We start from the raw sequence: 16263 nt of genomic DNA, 5'->3' as shown, positions 1-16263 counted from the left end.
GAACTACATTACTTATAACTTTGGGGCTATGAGGGACGCAAACAGGAAGTATAAAGACGCCGTGGAGTTAGTTGTCACTAGCTAGCTAGCTACAACCCGAGCTATGAATGTTTACATTTTGTCAAACTTCCTCCATTTAAAGTCTGCAGAATTACTTATTAACTGCTCCTGTTTGAAGTGTATTTGTGGCCGTACAGACAGCTATCACTGGACGACTGTGATGCTAAAGAAAATACAAACACACTCTCAGGGAGGGTCTGCAGTAATAAGGAGCGTTTATTCCCTGTGATTTCTAAGTAGCTTTATGGACATTTATTCTGGATAGACATCCTCAGGAAGTACAAGTTATACTGAATCTTAAAATGTAATGAGTGTTCAGATTTGACTGACTTATGATGTTCAGAAGAGGTGCAATTTTTGGTGCAGATTACGACGCACCCCCCGTCCCACAGTTTGAACGACTGTTTCAGGTTGAGACTGTCCACACCAAAGTAACGACAGTATTTGTGCTCTATGCAACAGCTTATTGCGACCTTTATCCATGTTTATATTGAGGTGGCGACCTCTAGTGGAGGTAATAGTAATGATGAATTCTTTCGTTGATGTACATATACCTTTCCTCACACCAGTGTTGTGCACATTTTACATTTTTTTGTGTAATTTTTCAAAGCATCTTTTGTACTTTCGACTTTCGACTTCGTCTGTCAGGTTGTATTATAGGAAGTAAATGTAGCACTGTTGCTCAAGGCTAATTTTCCTCTTGGGGACAATAAGTACATCTTAGAACGAGCTAGTGATGTTGTATAAAGAGCTATACGGTCAGTTTGAAATGGTGGTCGGGGGAGATGGATAAGACAAAATATTGCAGGACTTTTACCCAGGAAGCGGTTCAGAAACGTGTGAAAGCAAAAACCAACATTGACTTCTTGTAAGACATTTATGTAAAGTTTCTTGACCCCTGAGCCTTAGTAAACACATTGTAGCATATTTATTTTAACCCAAAGATCAGTCTTTATCAAAGTGTGGATGTTTCACAACCTCCACCACATCTTTTTCGGGTATAAACGTGTTACTCGGCCGTGTTGCATGCCATCGATACGGGCCCTTATTTTGAAAAACCCTCCTGTTGGTCGTCTTTGATGGGAGGAACAGATAACTTATTGTGTCATGTGTGTTGGACATAGACTGTATAAATAACGGATGTGGCCACATTGACGTCACCCCATTGGTTTCTCGTAAATGAAGCCTTGAGTTCGGGATTTGGCTGCAGCCATGTTGGTTTTCTGGAGCCAGAAGTGACCATATTTGGACGAGAGGGTGGAGCTGTTGGCAAACGGCAACTTATCAAAGCTAAACAGTGTCCTAGGCTGATTCGTGAGCTCGTGAATGAGCTAGTTTCACTTTAAGCCTTCATATTATGTAAACAGGTGAGTTCAATAAAGATTCTCCCCGTTCAGTTGTCATGTAGTTGTTTTAACATGGGGCTCTATGGGGACTGACTCACTGCTGGAGACAGCCTCAGGTGGACACCAGAGGAACTGCAGCTTTTGGGGCTTTTGCATTGGCTTTATTTTTCAACACCGCATGTTGCCGCTTGGTGTCGGAGGACTTCTGAGAAGGTGAGACACATTTTAGCAGCTCAGAAACTGAAGGAACATTTCTTTTTGCAGATGCACTCACATGATGACTGCTGAGGTTCCAAGTACATTTCATGGTCATGTTGAGCTTTTTCCACCACCGTCTGCAAAATGCCCCCTTCCTCCCTCTGCCTCCCCCTCCCTCCCTCTGCCTCCCCCTCCCTCCCCCTCCCTCACCCTCCCTCACCCCTCCAACAGGCTAACCAAAGCTTTCAGTCCTGCAGACAGATGACTCCTGAAATTACAGCTGCAGGCACCAAATAAACCTCATTATCATGCTCACAGTTTCCTTCATCCTCTGAGTAATCAAAGTGTGTGTGTGTGTGTGTGTGTGTGTGTGTGTGTGTGTGTGTGTGTGTGTTCATTCACAGGGAGATTGCTCTATTATTTAGACGCTTATTCTGCTTGTTCAGAGAAAATTGCATCTCTTGTCATTGTATTTCTGCTGCTTCATTAAAGACATTTTAAACGACATCTTCTCTGAAACCTGATGTGTCTTTAAATGTGGCAGTGAGTGCAGCCTGAAGCTCAGCTGAGTCCATACCAACCCCGTCCAAACCACAAAGAAACCGCCGCGGTTTTAGCCAAGAACAGTGTTGGCCTTGTTAACTTTGGGTGAAGGTATGCTGCTCCACAGCTCCGGCCACTTCCTGTGTTGACGTTGAGGACTGTGGAGCTCAAAGAGGCTTTAATTCACCTGCACGTGAGTCTGGACTGAGTCACAGAGCGTCCTGACTCCAACTACGTACTCTAAAATATAAACTATCAGCTTCTTAAACAGTCTTAAGCAGCTGTAGCTTCTCTAAAAATCTACACAGGCAACTAAACCTTCTAAAGGCTGCTGGTGTTTGCTTCTACAACCCTAAAAACAGTTTGGCCCTCAACATTGGCTCATTATCACAGTGAATAAAACAAAGTGAATACATGTGCTGCACTGCTGAAATATACCTGCATTCTGTCCAGCAGGGGGCGCCTCCACTGGTAGGTTTGTATAGAAGTCTATGAGAACATGCTCCTCCTCCTCTCCTGATTTATTCCCCCAGTAAACATGTTCCTAATGAGTTTACGGTCTCAGTCTCTAGTTTCATCTTTAACACAGCATGATGTTCATTTAGTCACTGATGCTCCCATTGAGAGTCACACAGACCAGCGAGAGGGGAGGGGTTAGGGCGGGGCTACGTGTGATTGACAAGACGATAGCACAGGGACCATAAAATTGTCTTGTTTGAGGTTTGGTTGAACTAAGAGACTCTGAGGAGTCGACCCTTCATTTTGCTTAAAGCCTGCTACATGCTAGCTGAATTAGCATCCCAATTAATATCACAGTTACCCTAAATTACAGATGCACCTAGCTAACCAAGCTAGCGCTGGTTTTACCTCCTCTCCAGCTCCACCCACTCGTCCAAATATGGTCAAAACAACAAGATGGCACCGGCCAAAGTGCCAAACATGAGGCTTCAAAACGGCCGGCAACAAACCAGCGGGCGATGTCACAAACACTATGTCCACTTTTTATATTTATACTGTCTGTAAATGAAATTATATTCACAAAACAGGCTAAAAAACACCGTACAAGCCAACAGCAGCACAAACTACATCCTCTAAAACCAGGAAGTGTTCTTATGACTGAACTAATGGACCAAACTACCAAAATAAGAGCCTCCCTGTTCTCTCAAAGCCCCTCACAGTATCAGTGTCAGCCCGCTGCTCGTCGCTCTGACACTGACTTCTGACATCATAGTTAGTATTACTCATGAATGCACTTTGCTAAGAAAGCTAGCTCAAGTGTTAGCTAATAACTCCTCTTCAGATTCACCCTCTTGTCTAAGCATGGTTACTTCTAGCTCCAAGAACCAAGATGGCGACGACCAAAACGCCAAACTCGAGGCCTTAAAACGATCCTTGTCGTTATGCCCAATTTCTATAGACAGTCTATGGTAACCACACCCATCAGTGATGTCACAGGGTCCTGGTATCGCCTATACATCACTACAGCACATCATAATATCAATCTATAAAACAAGCTCTCACTGTGGCTGTAATGAACTGTGCAGCCTTTAGGGGGCGCTAGCAGCTCTTCAGATGTGTAGTCTGGTTGTTTAAACAGCTGAAGGATGAGAAGTGTTCAGATGGGATCTCGTCTTGAAGCAGAAGCTCTTTAGTTCTGATGGTGGCTCTCTGGCTTCAACCTTCTTTCAAACAGTTTTTAATCTCAATCAATCAATCAATCAATCAATCAATCAATCAATCAAATCAAATGTTATTTGTATAGCCCCAAATCAGAACCAAAGTTACCTCAAGACACTTGACAAAAAGAGCAGTGTAGACCGACTCTTTGTTATTCAGAGAGACCCAACATGCATCACCATGAGCAGCAACATTCGGCACGTTGAGAAGGAATCTGAGGCTTATGACCCTCGTATGAATATGAGTGTAAAAAGAACTTAAAGGGGCCCTTTGACCTCCTGCCCGGCGGTAACAGGGAGATAAAGAAACTCTCTCTTGGTGAAAATTTGATCCAATTAGCTTTATTACCCAGAAGCTGCTTAGCTTTGTGCAGTAATTGGGCTCTGCTCTGCTGCGTCGGATCGTATCGGCTCGGTCTCGTGCCTCAAACACAAACACTGTCGGATCACACGGCTTAAAGACGGAGCAGGGCGGCCGAGCCAATCGCCTTTTTCCATCGAGCAGAAAGCGGCGGACTCGCACGACAAAGATGGAGGTTAATTAGGTAGAAAATCCACCGCACATTCCAGCTGAACACAGAGGCCCTTCTTCTTCTACAACTCCATGCTCGGCTGCCTGCCCGCCATGACGACAGGAAAAACAAACTGCTGGCTTCACCTCCAGAGTGTGCCTGTGTGTGTGTGTGTGTGTGTGTGTGTGTGTGTGTGTGTGTGTGTGTGTGTGTGTGTGTGTGTTGAGGTTCTGTCAGGTGTCCCACTGCAGTCCAAGAAACAAGCGTCCGTTTTCCTCTGAAGTGAAACCTCAACCAGCTCACGTGCAGCAGCACTTCAGTCATGTCGAGACTGTCTGAACTCTATTAAAAACTCTTTCGATTTTTAACCTGCTTCTTTCTTTGACATAAGCTGAAGAGGAACGGTAAGGAAGCAGTCTCGGCCACAGTTCAGGCAGCCATCTTTGTTCAGGTGGAGGAACATAGATGCAGCTTGTGAAACAGCTCGTTACCCAATTTGTCAAACAACTTTATTGACCCAAGCAAAAGTCTAAAGCTCCAACATCAAAGAACAAGCACTGAAGGCCGACGGCTGCATCTCTCACGGTGTCTTTGTCAGCTGCACTCAAACACAACGCAAAGACTTCATCCGATGGCAAACCAGCAGCTATGTTTTGGGCCTGTGTGAGAGGAATAACGGTCCTTACCAGCAGGTGGCAGTAGTCTGATTCTTCAATCATTCAAAATGCAAAACTGTTGCCGATAGCTCTTTTCACACCGCCAGTTCAAGGCGTGATTATTACGCATCTCTTACATTCTGTCTTCTACGTAAACACACAGAGGCTGAGTGATGGGGCGAAGCCGTTCCTCCTCTGAGCGTCGGAGGCAGTAACAGAGACGGAACAGAGGCGTCTGTGTAAACAGCGGAGCCAGCAGGGCGGAACAACGCCATGTGTGTGTATTTGAAGCACGCATGTTTGTTTACACCTCGCACACGTTTTGCTTCCGCACGGTGAAACGATGTGAGAACACACACTGGGGCGGCTTTACGCGTGGCTTGGTCCGATGTAAGATGGCAAAGGCTGCATGTGGGCGGAGCTTCGTTACGGCGCTGAGGTGGAGCCGCAGAGTAAAAAGTGCTAGAGTTTCTCACATGAAGACTTTCCTTGCACGGGCCGTCCAGGTGACAGCGTGTCCTCCGCATGCCGCTCATTTAGAAAAACATAAAACAGAATTTCAGTTTTTTATGCAACTCAAAAAAATACTGCTGATAAAGAAAGTCGACTTAGGAGAAACAGAAGGAGGCTGGGTGAAGCAAGCGTGAGTGTTTCCACACCTGACAGCTTTGTTTCAGACTTCACTCTGAAAGTCCGGTTCGTTTGGACCTCTGGCATGACCTCATGACCTCCTGTGGTGACCATTGTGGATGTGAGCTGTACAGGTTGTTGTAAGCTGACTTACTTCACATGTGTGTAGCTATCTTCCCGTTGCTTTATGTTTTGCTTTGGTCACCTGCTGCAAATAAAGTCTGTCCGCTCATCTACAGATCTGACAACTGTTTTGTGAGCTGTTTTCATGAACCTATCAGCTGCTCAACTTTCACAAAGACTCAGTCTGGTTATTAGCAGCAAGAAAACAAAAGAACAAAAGTCCATTAGAAAAGTGAAGGATTCAGAAAACGTCCGTGTAAAGTATAAATATCAGAGACTGGTTACCGAGGACGTCCTCGCTGACAGCCCCCTCCTCTGTTTCTCTTGTCGTCTCTGAGCTGATGTGAGCGTGTAAACTGACCCCAGAGCTGCTCCGACTCTCTTCACCTCCCCGCACACTTAATGAGCTGCTCTCAGTATTCATTCACAGGCTGGTTAACGGAGAGGGGACATATGGAGAGCCAGGGCCGAACGCCCGGCTGAGCGACTGAAAACCTCTTTGTATTGTTGATGAGACCGAACAAAGAGAGCAGCGCTGATCTGAGGCCGTCCACCTGTCTCACTGATCACTGAGGTGTTTCTCTTATTGATCGTTTAAGCCTCATTATCCTTCAGCAGTTTGAGGATTCATTTCTTTGTTCCTCTTTTCGTCCAGATAAACTGATGGAATCAGTTCAGCAAGGAATCCTTATTTTACATCACAAAGCCGATGGTGAAGGAAACGATCCTGAGTCTGCAAACTTAACACAACAGGACAGCACAAACAATATAACTGGTGTGTGTGTGCGTGTGCGTGTGTGTGTGCGCGCATGTTGGGGGTTCAGGTCCTAAACGCTCTTCCCTGGAGGTTTTGGAGTCTCTGCAGGACTCCACTTAGCCTCTAATGTGTCTGCCCTTTAGACACACACACACACACACACACACACACACACACACACACACACACACACACACACCACAACAAAGACACCACAGGGGCCTGCTGGAGGTTATTATGCCGGGTTTCCCCTCGCAGAGACACAGCTGTGGGATCTCATGCTCACACTCTTGCTGTGAGATTCGGGGAAACACCAACAGAATCATTTGCAGCAGGTAGACTCTACAGAATTCATTAGCTATATTAAAATAAGAAATGAAGCTTAAAGCTGCTGCTAGCGCCCCCTGCAGACATCTGCACAGACAACATCCAGAGGATGTATCTGTTCTTACAGTCTAAAGAGTGGAAGCTTAACTAAATGTAGACGTTTGATTCTCTGGAGAACAGGAAGAGGAGCAACTTCCTGTCCTGGCAACATAAGGTCACCTGACCGGCCTCAGGAAGCACTGGCACTAGGTGGAGGAGTAATCACAGTTAGGCCTTACACACAGAGTTTAGCATGATGAATACATCGGCTCGTATGAGCTTCTGCAGGTTCATCAGTATCTGAGCCAGAAAACTACAACATCCCCCATTTTTGGACAGCGGTGTCTAGACGTCAACATTTTGGCCAACACCACAAGTGAATATATTTGAAAAAAAACATTTTAAACTTTAAGTCACAAGAACCTGGAAATCGTCAGGCTGTAAGAGTAAGAAGTAAAAGCACACGAGTTCAAAGTTCAACAAAATCTGGAAGGAGTTCCTGGACCTACGCTTCAGGAAGTAAAAGGTTCCTTCAGCCTGCACCGCTGAGCGGACCAGTGAGGATAAATCAGGTTTGAACTTCAATGACGGAAAATAAGGCGACAGACTTCCTGTGTGGAACTGAACCTATAGGAAATGTTCAGCGCTGCAAGCCCAACCCTTCAAACTTCCTGTACTTGTGGAAAGTACTAACCCTGACCCCTCCAAAGGTTCTGGTCCTCCAAAGGTTCCTCGTCCCCGGGGAAACTTCCTGCAGTAGAAACGCAGACTTGTTTTTAAAAGATAGACCTCTAAAGACGGGAACGCGTCTGCAGGATATTTACAGTTAGTGACAGACAAATGAAATGTGAATCAAATAGATGCACATTGAGCCTTTCATTGTTTCCTGTTGGTTGTTTGCTCACATGAGCCCAAGCAGGAAACTCCTTTACTGCATGTGTCAGAGAGCAGCAGCTGCCCTGCGTCTGGAAGCTGAAGGAGAACATCTCATCTGTGCTCGTGTTACGTAACGAGCCTCTGACAGGCTGCTGCTGCAGACGAAAACAAAGACACCAGGGTCTGTCTTCTGCAGATGTATGACCTCAAACAGAACAGAGTGCAAAACTATAATAAACACACAATAAGCTCCTGTGACAGCCTCAGACACACTGCAGGTCTGCTCTAAAGACACCAGCATCAAACTATCACAGAGGTCACTGTAAACTCTCTGCACACAGACCACACAGCAGCTGTGAGTCACTGAAACACGGTTTTCCAGGGACAGCGAAGGCAACACGAGACTCAATGATTCATAAACTTCAGAAGTAAAACTCACGTGCAGCTGGTTCCTGAGTCTCGGCGTGTTGTTCCTCTGCTACGTTCACTTGTCCTGTTAGAATCCGTGTGTTTGAGTCCCGTGTTTCCGCCCTGACAGCAGGAGGGCGGGGCCTTCAGCTGGACCGGGACCAGAACCAGGAACTGGACCACACCTCGGTGAAGTAATGTTAGAGTAGTAAATATACACAACATAATATGCTACGTAATACAGCTTCTCCTCTGATACTATATCAAACACCTGAAGACACAAGTTATTATAAAACCTGCTTTTTGTGTATTTTAACGTTTTAAATGAGGCCAAATGAAGACAAATCTGTCGCCATGTTAGACGATTAAAACCTTTTTTAATGCAAAGTGTTTTTTCTCTCATTTCTTGTGCCTTTTCTTTGATCCGGGCTTAAACTGATTGAAATTTTTAAATATGCAGATTTTATTTACCTGCTTTCATAAAATGTAGTTTTAAAAACGTTTCAAACCATCAGAAGACATTTTTTAAATCAAGATAACTAAATCCTTTGAAACTAGACTAAACTAAACTGCTAGTTATAATTGTTTTATTTCTATTATCAATAAATCTGCAGATTTTTTACAATTACTCATTTAGTGCAGTGGTTGTTAAAGTGGGCTTCATTATTTTGACTATAATAACAAGATGACATTTTGACCGTATTTTTTTTTTTTCATGGGTTTAAGAAAATTATCCTGTTATCGCGAGAAAACCAGCTTTGTTATCTCGAGATAACGAGATAAATACGTCGAGATCTCCAGAAACCAACCGGAAATCACTCATCACAGAAAATGCAGTAAATGAAACGTATGGATGCATGTCCGCTTCGGGCTTCCGTAGAAATCTGCTCACAGGGGGAAACCTGGAACAAACTTTAAACAGGGGTCTGTGTTTCGTGTTCAGTTTCGGGGTGCTTGATGTGAAAATCTTTGAGAACTTTTGATTGAGTCATAAAATGTCCGAAAAAGTTGATTAAATCTGCCGTTTGTTTTGTATGTAAAGCTCACGAATACTTCTTCAGGTAGAGAAACTGTTCCAGAATCATCGTCTGGTAAAATAAATAACGCACATCTGTACCGCTCTTTAATTACACCCGTGTACATATTTTGTAATCTATGGCTTTTTAATATTTCATTCTTATTGTCTGTCTTCTGCTATTCTGCTGTAGGAAGAGACTCACAGCCCACTACTGCCCCCTGCCTGCTGCACATGCGCACTACCATACACATTTAAATACACCCAGAGAAATAACAAACGTAAACGCCGTCACTTAACATCAACATTCAGTCTGATTAAAAGATAAACACGTCACAAATGTGTCTAGAAACGGAAGCCTGTAAACTGAGCCGGCAACACAAACACACGCATGAAACACCGTCAATGTATTCATGATTTATTTATTACTAATAACTGTAACAACAATCTTTCTCTTTGATTGGAACATAATCACTTTAAGGAAATTAACGTGAGATAAAAATAACCACTGAAGGAAAAACAATACATAACTAATCTGCCTGTTACCTTTGTTACTCATATTTTAATCACTGCTGTAAAAAGCTACTTTATACCACAGCTGAAATGTTTACAAAAACAATCAGCAGATAAATTCATAATAATGATTAAAGTCGAGCTTCACCTCGACAAATATCAACAGTAAAATCCTGCTCTTACATGAATGCATGAGTAATAATAATCTATTATAGAACATTTGTCTAACTTACATTCTCCTGATTATACTTACAGACCCGGAGTCGGGTGGTCTCTGCAGCCTCAGGGATTCAAACCAGCGGCCTTCAGCACGCACGTCGACAGTAAGAAATCACTCCCCGTCTTTGCAAGTTAATGTTTTATTGATGAAAGTAAACATTTATAAACCTAAACACAAAGAAACGTAATAAACAATGTTTTACACTCAGAACATGATGCTACTTTAATATCACACAGAGACTCACAGCTGGGCGCTGATTCTTCACCCCTCATACAAAAACAAAGCCGTCTTCTTCGCTCTCATGATTCCACGTCTCAAAGTTTTAACGGTGCAAATGAAGATGATCCGTAAAAAGTGTTTCAATATCTGAAATGTTTGTTTCAGCTGATTCAGCGACACCTCCAGAGGACACGTGTTCCCGTCCTCTGAGGAGGACATGTTGTGTGCGACAGGTTGGTGGCGAAGCCAAACCCTGCAGTTCCTCTGGTGTCCACTAGAGGCTGTCTCCAGCAGTGAGTCAGTCCCCATAGAGCCCCATGTTAAACTTTACAGCAGAAATAAACATGTTTACAGCCTGGTACAAAAAACAGTTTGGGTCTCTATAGCTCATTTCTCTCTTCATGACAACTGTACGGGGAGAATCTTTATACAGCTCACCTGTTTACGTTATATTAAGGCTTCAATTAAAGGGGCGTGGCCTCTTTGAGTGACAGCTGGGAGCTGCTAGCTGTCTGCTAGGTGTCCCCTCAGCTAACTCAGTCACTGAACGTAACCTCTGGGCCGTGTTTGTGCTGTTGGAGCCTTTTGGAGATTTGTTCATGTAAATATCAGACAGATAATCTGTGTGTGCGCTTTATTGGACGAACAGACCGTCCAACACGTCTCACACACTGTTTACACTCAGTCACATTATACTGTTATTGTATTTATATGTTAGCACTGATTAGCAGCTATCACGATGGCTACGTCCACGTCTTATGTGCAGTCCATGTTTGCACCTGTAGGTGGTGTAATCCAGCCTCTCGTGATGTTTTCAGGTTTGTGTGTGAACCCTGGAGACAGCTGGTGCCTCCTGGTGGTCCTCTGGCTGTTACGCACTCTGCACGGCACTCTGAAGACCCGAAGACTCTGAAACAACAACACGATGAAAAGAAGCCGTGAAACATGACTGAGCCATCAAATCATGCAGGTTGGGCCATAAGAACCAGTTAATGTCAGAATGAAGGTGTTTGATTTCTTTCATTGATTCACATCCCTGAATGTTTAAACTGTTCAGGTCACCTGTGTGCATTGAGCTCGTCTTGATCCGGCTCTCCTCCAGCGTCAGAAAGAATCCACTTTTCTCTCCGGGGTCGGAGGTCGTGGCTCCTCCTGAACCCACCTCACAGGTCACCACCATGATGGGCCCCCTCCCCGCCTTCAGGTGGACCTGAATGACGTCCTGCAGCAACACAAACACAGAGTAAAGAGAAGATTCGTGTCATCTCAGATGTAATTATTGAGGTCAGGTCCTCTCTGCCTGCCTGCCTGTCTGTCTGCCTGTCTGTCTCTCTGTGTGTCTACCTCTCTTGGAGCAGGGATCTCAAGTTTGGTTTCCTCAGGAGCTTTGACGACGATCACCGTCTGCTCCTGGAAGGCTGGGAGCCGCCTGACGTCCTCCTGGGTCACGTAAGCCGACGTGAACAAAAGGTTAAAGAAACACGGCTTCATTTTTATTACGTGAACAAAAAACAGATTTTATTTACATCCTCGTTTTGAAAACTGTTTCTGCTGCCGTCTTTTACTTTAACATAATTTGTTTGTACAAAATGCAACTTTGTCTTTAGTAGTTTGGAGTCTTTAAAAATGTGATATGGAACAACACTATGTCCAACCAGGAGGAGACCCTGGGCAGACCCAGAACATGCTGAAGGGACTGACACCTCAGTGAGAGTGTGATCGCAGTCAAATACATCTGAGACTAAAAATGTATCAATGCAAAGAAAACAGCCAAACTGATGCTGTTTGAATCCAGAACTTCTGCTTTGAGTAACAAAGTTTATCTTGCTGTTTAGTTGAATCTCGTGGGCGGGAGGCTGAAAGATGTAAGGCACATCTCTATTGGTCAGTCTCACCTGGAGTGACACTTGTCAACAGCTGCTGCTAGTACAAAAGGTGTGTTCAGATCAAAGGTAAATTCTCCCTCCAGATGTGTCTATAAATAAACGCTGTCATCTCTCGGTTCGTCCCATCCCCCGGAGGAGCGCCCGTTCATCTGTCTGTGCTGAGTCTCAGTCTCACTGTAAACAGGAAGTTACACAGAGGCTGCACTCTGGCTTACTGCAGCGGGATGAAGCCCAAACAGAAACAGAGTTTCTTGTGATCGACTTTAATTAACGGCTCTTCAGTTTGCTGAAAGAACAACATCATGATGCAGATTAGGAACAACATGAAGCTTTGTCAGGTCTGTCCTCAGGAGGAGAAGGAAACTACTTTAACATGAGACGGAGGGCGGAGCCATCGTTTATGATGCATTCAAGGAAGTCAGGAAATCTGATGCTGAACAGCTTTCACAACACAGCGGCAAGAAGATTTGTCACTCAAGTTGTAAAATTTGCAACCTCCACTGTAATGTTGACGTCTTGCCATTAAATGTCTTCGTAAATTCACCGGGTGAGACTTTAAAATGCTTCAGGTCTGAACACACTAAGAGAGCGGAAGCTGCAGTCTATTGAAGTATTGTAGAGAGAAGTATTCTAACGTGTTTGTATGAATACATTTTTATCACAAATTCTTCACTTGTGATAAAACACTTTTGTTGCAGTGTGCTTTTTAACTCATTCTGGTAACTTACAAAATAAAAATCTGGTGTGGAGAGCAAACTGCTGGAAGGATGCAGGGTCACTGTAAACTGCTTCTGACCTCTGACCTCTGGTTTAAAAGGATATGCAGCACTGTCCACGTCGTCGGTCATTTCAAAGAGCTGCCGGGCGCAGCTCTTGATGAGGCCGTCCAGCGTGTCCTCCACCTGCTTCAGGTTCTCCAGCTCCCTCATCTTCTGCCCGTTCTTCCACAGCAGGTGGGAGATCGAACACTGTCCTCTGAGTCAGAGAGAAAGACAGCAGCTTTGATACAAACAATCCCCGTAGTTATGCCGTGTATCACTCCAGGATGATACCTGCTTCTTACAGAACATTTAAACTCTTTTACTTGCAAACACGAGGGCCTTATAGCCTTAGTTCTAAATGCTGCGCTTGTTATTTCAGCGGCTTTCATCATTTCAGGAGAATTAACAGAGAGCCGAAGAATCCGCAGGTCGCATCCTCTCCGAAACAATCCAACACGAAGAGTGAAAACATGAAGTACAGCTTGGTGAGGTTTGGCGAGTCATGGAGTCGTGACTTGAAACTTTAAGAAAGTGGTCGGTTGTACATGTTTAAATATCAATCTCAGAGTTAAGATAAAAAAAGAGCAAAGCTAGGCATGCTTGGTCAGCGAGTTTCCTGGTCTGCTAAAACAGAGTTGTACGACACTCCATCAAAACTCTTTTCTTCAGGCTAGCAGCATAAAGATACATTCAGAAAAGAAAAACGATTCAAAAACTGTTCCGATACTTTAGTGAAAACGTTGTTTATATCGACTCTGGCGGGAGCTGATTTCTATCACAAGAGGGAATAACGTCACTTAAGATCCTCTGTCTAAAATACAGCAGAGGGAATTTATTTGACTGTAAATAAAAGAATCAACTGCATCAATAAAAAGATTTATAGACTCAAAGAAATGAATAAACCTGAACAGCTCAGTGACTCAAACATCCTCTCATTAAACCCCTTCAGGACTCACGTCCACTTGACTCTGTTGGCCGACTGTTTCTCGATGAGGCTGATGCCGTCCAGGACGTTGGTGATGTCGTACACTCGTCGTCTGCGCGTCTGCAGGCTCGTCGTCACCTGACGCAGGTCCACAGAGCCGTCCGGGGACGCCAGCAGCAGCTCGAGGAAACGCTGGGTCAGCGTGACCAGAGACACGTCTGCACATAAACACACACAGAAGCTTCTGTTTACATTTGATCAAACCGGCTGTATTAAAAGGACACAGAGAGAGTTAGCAGCTCCGGTCAGCAGTGTAACAAGGATGTTCAGACAACTACGACGGATGGCTTTGATTATTTTCATCCAGATTTACTGATGTTTGTTCTGGATGTACATCAAAGATAACGACATCCTCGGCAAGTTTAAGACACACTGAATCTAAAAACACATATTTCATGTCTCTGTGTTCAGAGGCCGAGCTATGACCCTGAGGAGGAGTGTGACATCTGATTTCTCTCACGCAGCGTCTCTCCCTCCCTCCCTCCCTCCCTCCCTCCACGTCACAGTTTGAAAACCTCTGACTGAAATAAAAGCAGTGATCACCTTGTCTGACTTTCTTGAACTCCAACGATGGTTTCTTTTCTGGTAGCGTCGCACTGGAAGAAAAAGACAACAGAACATCTGAGCAACATGACTCTGTCCCACAACAAGGCCATAAAATACAGAAACATTTCAACAAAACATTCAGCTGACAAAATGAGAAAAGTTCTGCTGAAAGTCGACTTTATGAGGAAGATCACTTGTTACCTGGTGGTCTCAGGCTCTGCAGCACTTTTTAAAACTGCACCTGGATCCTGGAAACCAGAGAGAGAAAACAGACCGGTGTTTAAGGTGTAGTGATTGATTTGGACACAGCCCCGGATTATTTTAAGGCACAAGAAGAAGAAAAGTAAGTTTGGAAACTTAAATTTAATGCCACAAAAACAGACTCCAGACCTGCTGGGGTCGATCCGGTGCAGGAGCATCCTCCTCCTCCTCCTCCTCCTCCTCCTCCTCCTCCTCTTCGCAGCCTCCGGTTGCCCACTGCTCCTCTTCCTCCGAGGACTCGGCTGCCCAGGGGCTGATCAGGCCCAGCGGCCCGTCCAGGTAGGGGGGCATGATGGGAATGGCACCAGTGTTGATGCCATCACTGGAGATGTCCTCAGGCAGGAAATGGTCCTCACAGATCAGATGCTGCTCTGTCGAGTCCTGCTTGTCTGTCTCCCTCAGTGCTGCCAGCCATATCTGAAAAAGATATACTACTACTTTACAGCAAAAGTAACTTTAGGTACTTGCAACAACGACAAACAACCTGCAGATGAGATCTGTGCTTTACTGGAGCAGTTTTTAATCAATATTTTTGACTTTTAGAGAAAAGCCTTTCAATACATGTGAATGTATGTGGTTGTTTTCTATGGGACCCATCCGGGGGCCCCTCACCAGAACGAGGCTACGCTAATAACCACAGCAGTCCTTCCAGGAAGTAGATACATTTGCATCATTAGCAGGTAGAAAGAGGGGAAACGACGGACGCAAAACTGACCGAAATTCTAATATTATCTCCCGGGATAACAGCACCGTAGCTCCGGTTAGTTTCACAAGTTCGTTACGTTACCTTGACACGAGCCGGGTCTTCAGGAAAGTTGAAGAACCTCTTCGGCGTTGGTTTGAAAATCCCCCGGTGAACGTTCACCGTGCGATTCGGACACCCGGAGACAACACACTTCACCATGCTGGCCGTGTCAGCCCAAACTGGCCCGGGCTAACGACACACCCGAGCCCCGTCGTACACCAGGGAAGATTCACAACAGCAGCAAAGCGCGTGGTTTGTTTATGTTCCGCGGCGGGGTTTTACACCGGAAGAAGACGCTGGTGACCCGGATGCACAAAAATGGAGGGAAAAGGGGGTCGTATTTTCTTCATGCTGTATTATTTTTTTAAAAAGTTAACTGTTTTATTGTGCTTGTGCGGACCCCCAAGAGACAACAGAGCACTTTGTGGAAGGTAACAGATACCCAAATAAAGAATAACTAAAAATATCAGAATAGTAAAACATGAATGCGGTTATTTTATACATTTTTGATGCAGTTATCAATAATGAGCTGAAAAAGGTCCATAGATTGTACGTAGGTAGGTAAACATGGCTCATGTGATTGTATAAGTCAGTTAGAAAATGAGCCTACTTCTAGCGTCTTCTGATAACTTAACGTATACTAACTCTTTGCTCCTCTCTATTTCAAACATCTCATTCAAAAGGGAACATTTTTGTTCAGAGATGGCAATGGCAAACATGAGGGTTAAAACAACAACAGTTTGTTTAGATATCAAATTATCTACAATATCTGTGGCAATCTATCATGTGGTCTGTAAAGTGACGACCCTGCCTAGAGACATAAATGTGAGGTACAATTAGCCGATTTGCAGATAAGATGTTGTAGGATGGTTTTGTACAACGTTGAAAAAGAAAACCTAAAAGTAAAAAAAAAACTACAACCCGGGAATAACAAGCTATCTACTGAGCTTAACTCTCATCA

General features: G+C 44.4%; 1 protein-coding gene across 1 annotated transcript; it reads right to left on the bottom strand.

The window, feature by feature from the left end:
* Window positions 1-10107: 10107 nt before the first annotated feature.
* LOC138612073 (transcription factor E2F6-like) lies at window positions 10108-15564 on the bottom strand. Its single transcript, XM_069685382.1, has 9 exons — window positions 15345-15564; window positions 14687-14974; window positions 14498-14544; window positions 14294-14346; window positions 13722-13908; window positions 12833-12979; window positions 11463-11580; window positions 11181-11340; window positions 10108-11027 (listed from the first exon to the last, which is right to left on the bottom strand). Exons 1-9 carry the CDS (start codon window positions 15459-15461, stop codon window positions 10990-10992), a joined length of 1155 nt encoding a protein of 384 aa, XP_069541483.1. The 5' UTR covers window positions 15462-15564; the 3' UTR covers window positions 10108-10989.
* Between the last annotated feature and the right edge of the window lie 699 nt (window positions 15565-16263).

The sequence above is a fragment of the Semicossyphus pulcher genome, unplaced genomic scaffold, assembly GCF_022749685.1.
Source record: "Semicossyphus pulcher isolate SPU_LCO1_2020_fin unplaced genomic scaffold, fSemPul1.0.p SCAF_11, whole genome shotgun sequence".
NCBI lineage: Eukaryota > Metazoa > Chordata > Actinopteri > Labriformes > Labridae > Semicossyphus > Semicossyphus pulcher.
Note: the sequence above shows the minus strand (reverse complement) of the source record. Positions and strands in the feature narration are given on the sequence as shown.